At 51.0% G+C, this 13,064-nt stretch overlaps 1 protein-coding gene across 4 annotated transcripts in view; it reads right to left on the reverse strand.

The window, feature by feature from the left end:
* The window catches only part of P4ha2 (prolyl 4-hydroxylase subunit alpha 2), a 29,035-nt gene extending 17,853 nt beyond the window's left edge, over positions 1–11,182 (reverse strand). For 3 of the 4 annotated variants that reach the window (XM_038328122.2, XM_038328124.2, XM_038328125.2), the window contains exons 1-4: positions 11,121–11,182; positions 2,656–2,755; positions 1,922–2,018; positions 1,397–1,548 (exon numbers count right to left, since the gene is read on the reverse strand). In XM_038328122.2, the coding sequence (XP_038184050.1) occupies positions 1,397–1,548; positions 1,922–2,018; positions 2,656–2,737 (331 nt within the window). In that variant the 5' untranslated portion in view covers positions 2,738–2,755; positions 11,121–11,182. Of the gene's footprint in view, positions 1–1,396; positions 1,549–1,921; positions 2,019–2,655; positions 2,756–10,509; positions 10,624–11,120 lie in introns of all 4 variants that reach the window. The other variant, XM_038328123.2, reaches the window with a different exon arrangement.
* Positions 11,183–13,064: the final 1,882 nt, after the last annotated feature.

Consider the following 13,064-nt stretch of genomic DNA (forward strand, 5'->3'; position numbering starts at 1 on the left):
AGCCCAGGAAAGGGAGGGGAGGCGGGTCTGGGAAAGGCAGTGCTTTCTGGAGGCAGTGAGCTCACAGGCACAGTTCCAGCAGGGCTGAGCTCACCAAACCCTCCCGAGACTACCCAGCCCCCAGCCAAGCCCAAACCCAGCTGGTCACGTGGCTGTGACCAGTCTCAGTCAGAGAGACAGCTAGTCTGAAGTTAATCAGCACTCCCAGCTCAGAGAAGAGGCCCAGCCCGAGGCTGGGAATCCCGTGGCCCACCTCCAGCCCACCCTTCCATTACCAAGATCCTCTCCTCTGGATCACAGGAGCGTGTTCACAGACAGAAAGCACTAGCCCAGAAAGAGCCTTTAGCAAATCCGTGTTCCGCCCTGGAAATACCATTTCTAGGAATTTAACTTAGAAAAATAATCGGAGATCGACACCAAGATACATGTAAAAGAGAGCTGAAAAACTGGACACAACCCAGGTGCAGTGCCTTGACCAGGCTTAGAGAATCTCACTGTGACAGATGACTATCCAGCCATAACAATCATGGGGCAGGCACATTTAATGGCATCTGCAGAAGCTGGGAAACCCAGGACTGAGCACATATTTACACTGAACCTACACAGTCATGTTTTGTTGTAAAAGACACACATAGGAAAGAATTCAGATGACGTCTCTATTCCCCAGCTTGCCTCAGCCCCAACACAGCCCACCTGGCTCACACGTAAGCAGATTAATTCTTTTTGGTGTGTGTATGCATGATCGCATATGGGTGGGTGCACACGTATGCATGTTGATGTGCATGGAGGCCGTGGGCCTTCTTCAATCTCCCTCTACTAACTCACTGAGGCAAGAACTCTCAATTGAGCCCAGCGCTCACTAAAGTTTATGTATATGAGTGAGGATTTTACCTGCGTGTATGTTTGTGCATGCATGTATGCATGCATGTATTTATGCATACATGTATGTGCACACACATACGCTGTGTATATATGTATGCATGCCTGATGCCTGCAGAGGTCAGAAGAGGGTGTCAGATTAACTGGGATTGTAAATACAGACGGCTGTGAGCCACCATGTAGATGCTGGGGACTAAACGGTTCTTCAGCAAGAGCAGCCAGTGCTCTTAACCACGACGTAATCTCTCCATCCACCAAGATTATAATTTTAATGGTGCTTATCATGGAGCAATTGGATTAAGCATCATGATTTTTATGTGATATATTTTGTGTTATTGAAGTTTGTTATAAAAAGATGTATTTCTGAAGCATAATTAGAAAATGTCATTACCAGGAAACATTACAAAAGAACAGGAAGTGACCGTTAGACCATTTTTAAAACAAACTAACAAGGGCAGCTCCAGGCAGAAGCAGACAGGCACACAGACACAGCTGGCAGCTGCTCACTGCCCCTCACCTGCAGCCGAGTCCTGCAGGACCAGGTCCCCCAGTGCAGGCCACTCTGTGTTCAACCGCTTTACCAGCTTATAGGCATTCACAGGATGAGCCAGGTAGCCCTCAGGGTCGGCGGCTGACTTGCTGGTCAGGGCTTCCATTTTACTGGCCCAGCTGTAAAACCAAAGAGAAGAAAAAAAGACTACCACACCTACCCACACAGGCTGGTAATTTCCCTGGTGAGGCCCAGAGCTCTTTCATCAAGAGATAATAAATCATGACTATAGTAACCTCCTAGATACTTCTAGCCCTTAATCTAGGTAAGAGCTGGGAACTCCAATGTAAATTAAAATGTGTTAAGCAGAAAGGGAAAAGATGGTTGCTTCTTAACCCGTAGACTCAGCAACTCTGGAGGACCAGCACAAGTTAACTGCAGGTCGGCTTCTCTGAGTCACGCTCTCCATGAATTCCTCTTACAGATACTGTGACAGGCTGGGGACGGGGAGCAGCAGGGAGACTCGGGGCGGGGTCTGAGGACACTGGACACCTCTTAATCTTGGAGAGCTTGGCTTCCTCCACAAGGATGTACTCCTTCAGAGACTGCACGAGGTCCTTCTCTGCATAAATCAGATCAGTCATGTGCCCTACAGGAGAGAAGCAAGAGCCAGTAAGAAATGGACGAGGAGTGGCCTGCCCCAAATACCAGAACAGAAGTGAGTACCCCAGGGCAAGTGCATGTCAGTAAACCCGGAATCATAGGGACTGGTGGTTAAAGGTACCTAGTCACTCACTCGGCATGACTCCAACTCCAGGAACACAGATGCTGAGGCGGCAAGAGGATGCCTGGACAAAGTGCAGGTGCACTAGGGAGGGGACTAAAGGAGAAGTCCTAGCTTTATTCTCCCATCGTCACCTGGTTGGTCTTATTGTCGGGGGATGAACACCTTAAGGGCTCATCAAATGCAAATCAGCTCTGAACTTCCAGTTGAGGAGAGAATCTGGTCCTTGGGACAGAGAATGCCTGCTTAGACCACCCTCTCGCCGAGGACCGAGAAAGACCCGAAAGCTACTTGCAGTCTGCACTTCCAGAAAGGAGGGCCCAACTCAGAAAGGTGCCTCCCAAGACATATGATCGTCAGGATTGCATGGAGGCGTGGGGGAGGAGAACCTTCGCAGGCTCCACCCTCCCTGGACTGAACCCTGAAGGAGCCTCAGGCTGTGACATCCCCTTGCACTTAGCTGAGGGCTGCTTAGGTAAACTAGAGTTCAGTTGCCACGTACCAATAGAGGTGAAGAATTCTGCCTGCACCCGGCTCAGGACACCAACCCAGGACATCAGCAACACCAACACCTGGAGCTCCATGATGGGAAAGGGCAGTATCTGCAAGGCATTCAGGGGCAGTCATCAGAGAGACGCGGTGGAATGAGCACATTCAACTGGACATGGCTGAACATGCCTGTAATCTCAGCACTCAAGAGACAGCCGCGTGGGCTACATAGAAAGACCCTGTACTGGGGTGGGGACAATGTATATGAGAGGACACATTCGTTCGTGCTGTGCACATACATACACATACCCTCAACTATATCACTAAATAAGGTATTCGAGCTTGCCCAAGGGAGGGGTCACAACATGGAACTAGGGGTATGTGCTCAATTCTGGCCCTTGCCTGGGTTTTATTTTTGTTTCCCTTTTTAGAAACAAGGTCTCACTATGGATACCAAGGTGGCCTAGAACTCAATAAGCCTTCTGCCTCAGCCTTCCAATCGCTAAGATTACAAGTATACACACCCGGCTTCCTGTCTGTCTGTCTTACTTTCTAATACATATGCCACGAGAGTGTCAAGAGCCACATGTAAGATGGTCCAATGCAGACAGTTAGTTCCCAGGACATCAAGATCATGGGGATCTCACAGGGGAGGAAGCAGCTCTGCAGGGCCACTCTCCCCAAACCACTGATGCAGGTCATACCATCCAGAATGTGGCAACAGGCTTCCGACAAGAACCCTGAACTGAGGGCTGCCCAAAGAGGTAAGAGTCCTGTTACCACATATCAATAGAGGTGAAGAATTCAAGGACCTGGATCTCATCCACAAGGAAGTGACAGAACAGAACAGACAATGACAAAGACAGCTGAGATCGTATGACACAGGGGGCCAAGCCAAGTTGAAGTGTACAGAAGGCCGTCAACAGAAGAGGAAAAATGACTTCTGCCCGTCTGCACCTGCCACAGAGAGCACTTCTGAACAGACATGGCTCTTCCTGTAGTGGGGATCTAGACAACTTCCCTGGCCACTCCCTACTTATTCGCAAACATTTACTCACACCCCAGAGAGTCCAGGCACCAAGTTAGATGCTCAGGATACAAAGGTGAATCAGTCATACACAGTCACAACATTGGGGCCAGGCAGCTGACATGGGTGAGAGGCCAGGCACTGCCTTTTCAGCCATCTAGAAACAGAGTTCTGAGGGACGCGGCAGCAACCTGGAGCAAGCTTCACTGGCGGCTGGCCTAAGTACACAGTGGAGGCTTCAGACATGCTTCCCCATCTAAGCCACACAGCCCGGAACATGCTGGAAAGCCAGTACCCTGCTGAACCCTTGTTCTGCCTATCCCTCCTCTTTGTGTTTCAACTCAGCCAAGTCTCTGAAACGGCTCAGATGGAAATTTACTCTAAAAGAAAGCAAAGGAAATAAATGAGACACAAATGCCCAAAACTATGTAGGAAAAACCTCCAGGTTAGGAGGATCTCTGATGTGGGGGGCATCCAACTACCCCTCAAAGTGGGAGTGAAAAGAGAGCAGAGTTCAGGCAGGAGACCAGACCAGACCTGGATGAAGTGGGGGGAACTCCATACACCTCCCAGCTGTGTGGCCAGTTCCAGCACATACCTACTCAGAAATCGGGCAGCAGACTCGGGAAGGGGGGAAGCCTTTTCATTCCTTCCAAATACCACCCACAGTTCATACCTTACAGCGACTGGGAGAAAGCAGCCAGGTCTCTTTAGACACGAGGGCCAGCTGTCATTTCTCTGGAATGTGCTGCCTGGCTTAGAAGAGCCCATCCACAGATCCCAGCCTGGAGACACAGCCTCAGAGAGTCACACATGCGCTTTAGGAAGCGACTTACCAAGAGCCTTTTCCCAGTTCTGTCCTGGCTGGGGAGAAGAGTGTGAAAACTCTGCTAGCCAGAGGACCGGGTGCCCCGCGGCACCATGCTAACCAGGGCCATCTGCTCTTTTCTTCTGACCCCAGGGTCCCTGAGCTCAAAAGGCTTTGTATGAAAGGTCACCTAACTGGGGTCAGGTGGAGAGGATGCACTTATCCAAGAGCAACTGCACTCCACACTGTCTGGCCTCATCGCTACACCCAGCACTCACCCAGGACAGAGAAAGTGGGAACGGGGAGTCTACCCAGGGCCGGCGCTGCCAAAGCGTTCCCACGAGCCCTCAGAAATCCACGAAGAACAATACAGGAGGTGGTCGTGGTCAAATCCCTTTTTATGAAAACACAGCACCAAATGAACACTGTTGAGTTTTATGACCCACACCTCAAGGTTTGGAATAATGTCTGCCCTGTAGCAAGCACCCAGTGAAAATCATCATGGATTTATTCAGACTAAGAAACCGCAACTAAAGAGTTTACACTCTGTATAGTACATTAACATAGACTATGTAACAATAAACACTCTGTGGCCATCAACACGGAATGATCAAAGCAGACTGGCAAAGGCCAGCCCTCAATAATCCTTACTGTATGTTCCATTTTTTGAAAGGAAAAAAATGATGTATGCATATATATAAAAAGAATCATACCATAACTGTATCTTGGCGAATTAATTTTATTTTTCTTTTTATGTTTGTTTTCCTGATCTTTCTACAAGAAATCCTACTAGAATTAGAAAGGTACATATTTTTGTGATATGTTAAATATGCATAGGAAACGAAGTAGGCACTTCTCCACTGAACTCTAAAGGGGCCTCTGCAGTCCTGGTGTCTGGGCCCCTGTAGGGAGGTCTCGCAAAACCTGCCAATATCCCAGAGACAGCAATTCACCCACCAGGCGGCTGGCACCGTTTCTCGGCATGGTGATTCCAAGACATACAACCTGAGCTCCTGCAGCGAGCCTGCTCTTTGGAAAGTGCATTTATAACCTGGCCAAGTAGCCATGGAAAGATGTTTCCAGCTGCAAACCGGCAGTGTCCTCAGCTTCTCCCCTTACCTCATCGGGGAGGACCCTCTGCCAAGCTCTCAGCTGCCGTCCAAATGCTGCTACATCTTGGGTTTTAACAAAGCACTTAACAGTCCAGAGACAGAACATGAGTTTGCAAAGAGGTCTTGCCTGGCCCTAGGCAAAAATGCTGTTTGCCTTTAGTGAAGGGATAACCTCCCCGAACAAGGCTCTTCAACCCCTTTTCCCACCATGGCCTAGCCTGCCATACAATGGCTAACACTAGACTGGCAGAGTTGAGGTGACCCAGGTACTCAGTCAAGGAGAAGCCATGCACAGGTTCCAAGAGGTCACACCACTGAAACACATGGATATCCATACAGAGTCAGAAGTGCACCCAAGTCTCACTATCTCACACCGTGCCTCAGCCATCACCCCGATGATCCTCTAGCGTACCCTTCATCCATGCAGGCCCCACATGTCTGACCTTTGCACCTCTAGATGGCTTCTCTCCAACTCTGTTCTACCAAGTAGCCAGCAAGGCTTGCAGAAGCCCTCCCTTTGGTTCCCACTGCCAGATAAGATACAGTCCAATCACCTTAGCCCAATGGGTCCTGTAGCTCCGTGACCTGGCCCTGCTAACCCTCTCCAGCCCCACCGCACTACCTCAGACTCAAGCCTTCAACAACTTCAGTATTTACCTCCACCAAGATACCTGTGAAAGCCAGATCTCTGCTCAGTGAAGCCAAGTGTTCTCCCATCTCCCAAGAGTCCTCTCGAGTCCTATCTCTTCTCAGTATCCATTTAAGAAAGCAAGTAAAAACCATCAGTAACAGAACTCTCTGACCTTAAATCTGTGGCCCCACTGCTGTCGTCAGGGGTGGAAGCTCACTAGGCTTGACAAGAATACCTGTGTCAGGTACAGTACATCTGTCCTTACATCATCTATAGTCAGTACATGTATGCTGGGAGTCATCAAAACCACCACCTCCTGCAGCAGCAGAGAAGCTGCCAAGGTCCGCTTGCCAACACTTAGCTGGGCTCCCACCTGGGCCTCAACAGATGGTCTAATGCTCTAGTTGAACTTAACTCATGCGTGAAAAAAAAAAAAAAGCATCATCCATGCTGCCCCATGCCCTAGGCTCCGAACCTTCTACTCTGCCTTAGCCAGGCAGAAGATACCGTTGACCCAAGCCAGATGCTCTGGTTCCTCCCACTGCCCTCCGCCTAGGCTCTCAAGTGGCTACAGAAGGACCACGCTGAGGAGTGAGGAAGAATTAACTTCCCTTGAGGCAACTCTGGCTGGCGAAGGGTAAAATACAAGAGGGAGCCAACAGGTACTTCCTCCAAATAAATACCTTCTGTAAGAAATCGTCCACAGGCATGGAGTCCCCCCGGAGGTTCCATACAGAAGCAGACCCGAAATGGCAGAGCAGCGATCAGACCTCCACCGAGGGGGACCAGCTGGCTAAGGTACCTCCTCATTGTTTCCCCTTCGTCTCTCCTTTCCCCTCACCCTGGCTGCTCTGCAATAGACTTTTCAATAAGCACTTAAGCTCTGCCTCCGGCTCTGCTTTCTGGGAACCTAGTCTAAGATAACCATGGTTTGTGTTTCCAGAGATCTTTCATTTCTACCATCTAATTCTCACAAAAACCTTGTAAGCCAGATAATCATCTCCGCTTCAGCTACAATACACCTGCCTGGTCCGCGGAGGATACATTCCAAGAAACCCGGTGCATGAAACCACAGATAGTATCGAATCCTGCGTTTGCTGCTTTCTCTGTGAGTGCATACCTATGATAAAATTGAATTTGCGAATTAGACACAGTGAGAAGTTATCAACAGAACTAAACAGAATGGTTATAACAAGTTACTGAAATGAAGCCGCCGGCGTGGCGACTCTTGCTTGCCGGGGCCCGCTATTTAAAAGGTCACTTGAGCGCAAGCAGTCTTAATACCATGCAGTCAACCTGATAAGCGAGTGGCTACAAAGGATGGCGAGTCTAACAATGGGCAGTGTACACAGCAGGGATAACACTAAACAAAGCAATGACAGCCTGTGAAAACCAGGACGGAGGGACGCGGATTCCATCACAGAACTCTGGCAGGCTCACAGTTGTTTATTTCTATGACTTTCCAATAAACACGTTGAGTGTGGATGAGGAAAGCTAAAGAAAGTGAAATCAGGACTAAGGAGGGACTGAGAAGTGTATAAGGCCTGAGAAAGATCGCTGACATATGTTCACAAGCTAAGCCCCCCAACAAAGTCCCCTTCTGCTAGCCACGACCATCCAACCTCACGTGTCACTTCATGGGACATGTGACTTCCTGAAATTGGGAAGTCATATTCTACTCAGATTGAAGACTTTCTCATGGAGGTCTCAAAGATTCACAAATAAAGTCCATGACATCCCTAGTTAGAGCCCATTAGGAAAAGGAGAGCCCATGGACAAAATTCAGGACAGTTCCCTGAATTCAAGTGGGCAGTCATTTCGATTGGACACATTATGCATTATCAGTCAACCCAGCTCTGACACCCAAGGAACAGGTAGGTACACCTGCCCTGGGGTAGGAAAGACCCAGAGTTAAATTCTACTCCACCTGTCATTTCCTGGCTTTGTGACCTAGACTTCCTGATCTTCCTGCACGGGAACTGACTTATTAGATGACAAGTGTCAGCAAGCTGCCAACCATTGGGCACCAAGAGAATCACAGGAACATGAGGGGAGCTGAAGTGGGCAGTGGCTCAGCCCAAGTTAGTCGCTCTTGGAAGGAGGAAGGCCCATGAGGAGGCAGTGAAGATGCAAGAAACGAGGAAATGGCAGAAGGTGAGTGATGCCTGCATCCCAGAAATGCCAGCAGAGACGACATAGTCAATTCAGGAGAGACCGGAATCAGGTGTCACAACGTATTCAACACTCGGAGGTGACCCTAGAATTGTCTAGTCTCAGGCCCTAAAGCCCACCAAGGACAGTTCCCTGGCAAAAGGCCAGGAGCGCAACCAATACTCCAAAATCTTCTAGACCTCTGTGCTTCTGACCTGCTCATTCCAGTCTCCTACAAGCACAAGGCTTGGGGACTCCACCCTGCCCTGGCTCCCAGGAGTGCCAGGTACAGAGCAGGCAATCTCTAGCAAGCACTTCCCAAGAAGTCTGGAGCAGAGGCTGGCCTGAACCAGGCTCACACAGATCCTATCAGAGCCAGGGAATCACTAACCACTTACTCCTCTGCCCTGCAGTGCTATCAGCTGAACAAAACCCTCTTCTCTAAGAGGTCCAGTCTAGACCTTCTCATCCCACTCCGCTCTTGCTGAGAAGAAAAACTGTCTGTCTATCCCTCATTTCATGTCTCCAGCATGTCACAGACCACAGGACTCCACGGTCCCCTTCGCTCTGGGAGAGGATGGTGTCCCACCATCAGGCACTTCACAGGTCTAAAAGACTAGATTTGAATGGCGTTTTCAAAGCTGAGCTCTTCTTGCAGTATTCGGCTGGTCTTCACGTGCCGGCATTACTGTGTCTGCTGCCAACCTCCATCTGCATAAAATTAAGCTCTTGACAGATCCCAGAAGCCAGGGACACACCTCCCAGGCCTCTGCACACTATCAGCCAGCGTGGCCGTAAGTCAGCCAAGGCCTTTCGTCCAGCCTCAAGCCCTCCCAAGGATGTGGGAGGGTGCACTCAAAAAGGGAAGCTTTCTCAGGAGATGAGAAAACCCTCAATTCCCTCTCTTCACTCATTCCTCAGGCTTGTGTGTACTCAGTCTCCTTCTGATGAGTACCCACATACAGGGCTCCTCCCTGGCTGAGGATGGTTGCCAGTGCTAAACAGCAACCTATGGGGCAAAAAAAAAAGCCTCCTCTTCTCCCTTAGCCAGGCACGTTCCAGCCAGATACCAGGCATACACTATTCAAGGAATGGCCCACAATCGATTGTGGGCCACCCAATCTATAGATAAGTAAGCCACTCTCCACATGACCTCACAGCAGAGCCTGTGACAAGGAATATCAAAGGCCACATACAATGCTTCCTTCAGTTGGGTTGTCACCGTATCTGCCTGATGAGCTATCTAAGTACTAAGGAGGGTTAGTATGACAGAATCTTCGGGATAAGGCCTCCAGCCAACTCCATCCTTGCAACGTGGCTTCACTGGCTGGGCCACACAGTGGACAAGCCGGACTGTGTGAGAACAAGAAGGGCCCAGAAGGAAAGAATCCAGAGGTCAAACATCCTGCGCATGGAGAGGAGCCGAGAGGCTGGGCCTTGAGGCAAAAAAAAACATAGTGACAGACTGCACCTTGGACATTTCTGAGGCAGTTGAGGTACAAGGTAAAGGAAATCCCAGTCAATTTAACAGAGAGCTCAACCATGGATTGTCGCAGGTGTGATATAAACTCAGAACAAGCAACAGATTGCAAAAGTGCCCTATATTCTGAGCTAGACAAAGCACAGGACATTTGAGGGTGCCAAAAGCTACAAAGTGATGCACCCGGACCCTGCCCTTAGGTCGTCCCATCCATCAGGAGAACCAGGTGGTCTGCACAAGCCTGAAAGTGAGATTCTGTGGGATGAGGAGGCTGCCTCGTGAGTAACTCAATGCTCTCCCCGACAGCATAGTAAATGCCACATTAGAACACAGATGACAGAAGCACCCACCTGTACTTCCCAGTGACAACCGGGGACAGAAGTGCTCTTGACCCACGCTCAATGAACTTCTCCATGCGCAGGTTTATCACTCCTTGGTGGTTGGGGCCCTTGGACAACTCTTCCCTAATCGGCCCTTTCCCATCACCTTGCCTACACTAGAGTATCACAAAGATGGTACTGGCCCAAGTTTGTAGCCACTCTGGGTGCTTCCTAAGTGACCACTCCAGTCCATCCAGTACACAGGAGCTCCTGCCCCCTGTCCTGAGCCATTCAGACATCTACCAAGTCCACACAGTCCAAGCTCCCTAGCAACTTACCTTGCTGCTCCTCTAGACCTGAACTTGCTGAGTCTTTCCTCTGCCTGCCTGTCTTTGAAGTCTCCAGGCACACTGAAAGCTGTTTGTTGAATCAGTCACCACGGGTCTCCGCAACTACCGAGGGAAAACATCAGAGGTTCTACAGGGATGTCTGACAGAAAGGAGGAGGCTTTCGGATATAACTGTCCATAAAACTAGCGGTACCAAGCTAGTCCCTGTTAGGCTTGGGAGCCAGAGGAGCAGGTCTCCCTCACCCTAAGCAGCAACCCCTCCGGGGCCAGGCGCGCGACTCCGCTTTAGATCGAGGGCGACTCTGGGGTCAGGCCGCCCCTTCCCGGGATCTTGACCCCACAGGCTAGCCAAGTGTCCGGCCCGGCCGAGCCGCACCGGCAGGAAGGGCGCCGCCGACCTCACCGCCCTGACCCTGGGAAGGGACACGGGCGGGACAGGAACCGAGGCGGGAGCAGAATCTAGGCGCGGGGCGCGGGACGCGGGGCGCGGGGCTGTGTGACCCCGGATTCAGCTCCCGGCTCCGCGCAGGACAGGTCGCACCGCCTGGCCACCCCAACCCGAGCCCAGCACCGCAGACGACCCCGCAGAACCGCGCTCACCTGGACACGCGCAGCTGCCGGCGTTTCTAGAACCTCCCGCGGCGTCGCCCCGGCGCGCTCGACTCCTCCCTCGTCCGAGGCTCCACCCGCTTGAGCCTCCGCCACGTCCCCACCTCCCGCCCCCCGGGCCCGCCTGGGCCTGGCTCGGAGCCACTGGAGCCTCGGGGAAGGCCCGAGCCGCTCACCACGCGCTGCACGTATGCGGTGCCCGCCTCCCTGCACCTCGTGGGACCCCGCACGACGAGCGACATTCCTCCATGCCAGCCATCCCCGGGCCCTGACGCCTGCCCTCGTCCTCAGTGGTCCTACCTCCTTCACATACAGTACAACCGGCAGATTGCAGGAGGCTGGCCTCATTGAGGAGGGGAACTGAGTGTCCCAGGAGACTTGAGGAAGAATGGTCTGGGGTGCGCTCAGGGCAGGTGGCCCATCCCCAAAGCCTAACTGCCTTTCTGAAGGGCTCAGGCTGGCCCTTCTAAGACTCTTCTGACGAGGTGAGGAGAAATTGCCACGGCCTGGAGCATCCTGGGGCTGATCTATGGCTTATCACACAAGCCAAAGAGATTGGACACCTCAGCCAGCCAGCCGGGCCTGAAAGTCAGACAGCCAAGAAGAAAGGGAAGCAGCCTACCTTAGTCTGAACTAAAGGATGCTCTGGCGGCTGAGCAGGTTCCCACGCCTGCCCTGTGAGCTTGCCTCTCTCTCCATGAATGAGGAGAAGCAGTCTGAGAATCTCATCAGGGAGCAGAGCCCAGAACGGAGATGCCCAGCCTGTGGGACTGTATCTGGAGCCGGGTGTGGATTCCCTATAACGGCAAGGGCCAGGCGGACAGCCCAGACTGGGAAAGACAGAGATACAAAACGCAACTCAGAAAATACCACTCAGCCACTATCGGTGGCTGTGTTAGCCACCAGCCAGAGCTCAGATGAAACCAAACACAAACCTTCCCGCATCTGCTATGCCACGGAAAGTAGTCTGCCCTGATCTAGGCATGCTTTCCCAATTCTCTCTTCCGACGTCACCCTCCTCCTTTCCATGGGATCTTTCCCATTGGCCTATAAATACCTTCAAACCATGGCTGTGGAAACATAACCCTCAAATCACCCTACCACCTACTGTGCATCTCTCTGCAGCCAAGCCAGCAGGCAAAAGCCCTCTTTTTGACCTCTCAATCCATCCAGCTCTACAACAGCCCCAAACTAGTGTTCTATACTATGTTTATTGTTTTCCATATATGTACGCGCTTTTCAATACATCATCTAAATCAGCTTGCAAATACTTTATTACTGCTTTAGTATTACTGCTTTTTCTTTATCTGTTTAGGTTAGCTAGATACTCTTGGCTCACTGCTAGGCTGTATATTAGTGACTTTCTTCATTGCAGTAATAAAATACCCCAAAAAGCAACTGTAGGAAAGAAAGTTTTGTTTCAGTTCACAGTCTGAAGGGACAAGCTGCCATGACAGGGAAGGCATGGGGGCATAAGGAGGCTAGTCACAGGCAGGAAGCAGGCAGAGATGGAAGTTGGTGCTCAGCTCTCTTTCTCCTTTCTTTCCCTTTTCTTCTTCCAGAACCCCAGCCCGTAAGACAATCCTATTCACATTCAGAGAAGGTCCTCAGTTAAGCCTTTCTGGAATGCTCTCAAAGACACACCCAGAGTTGTATCTCCTAGCCGGGCGGTGGTGGCGCCAGCCTTTAATCCCAGCACTCGGGAGGCAGAGGCAGGCGGATCTCTGAGTTCGAGGCCAGCCTGGTCTACAAGAGCTAGTTCCAGGACAGGCTCTAGAAACTACAGGGAAACCCTGCCTCGAAAAACAAAAACAAACAAACAAAAAAAAAAAGACACACCCAGAGCTGTATCTCCTAAGTGAGGGTAAACCCCATCAAACTGGTAATGAAGACAAACCAAGACATCAAGTCATATGGTCTATGAATGTGCTGCTA

Source organism: Arvicola amphibius, chromosome 4 (genome assembly GCF_903992535.2).
Source record: "Arvicola amphibius chromosome 4, mArvAmp1.2, whole genome shotgun sequence".
NCBI lineage: Eukaryota > Metazoa > Chordata > Mammalia > Rodentia > Cricetidae > Arvicola > Arvicola amphibius.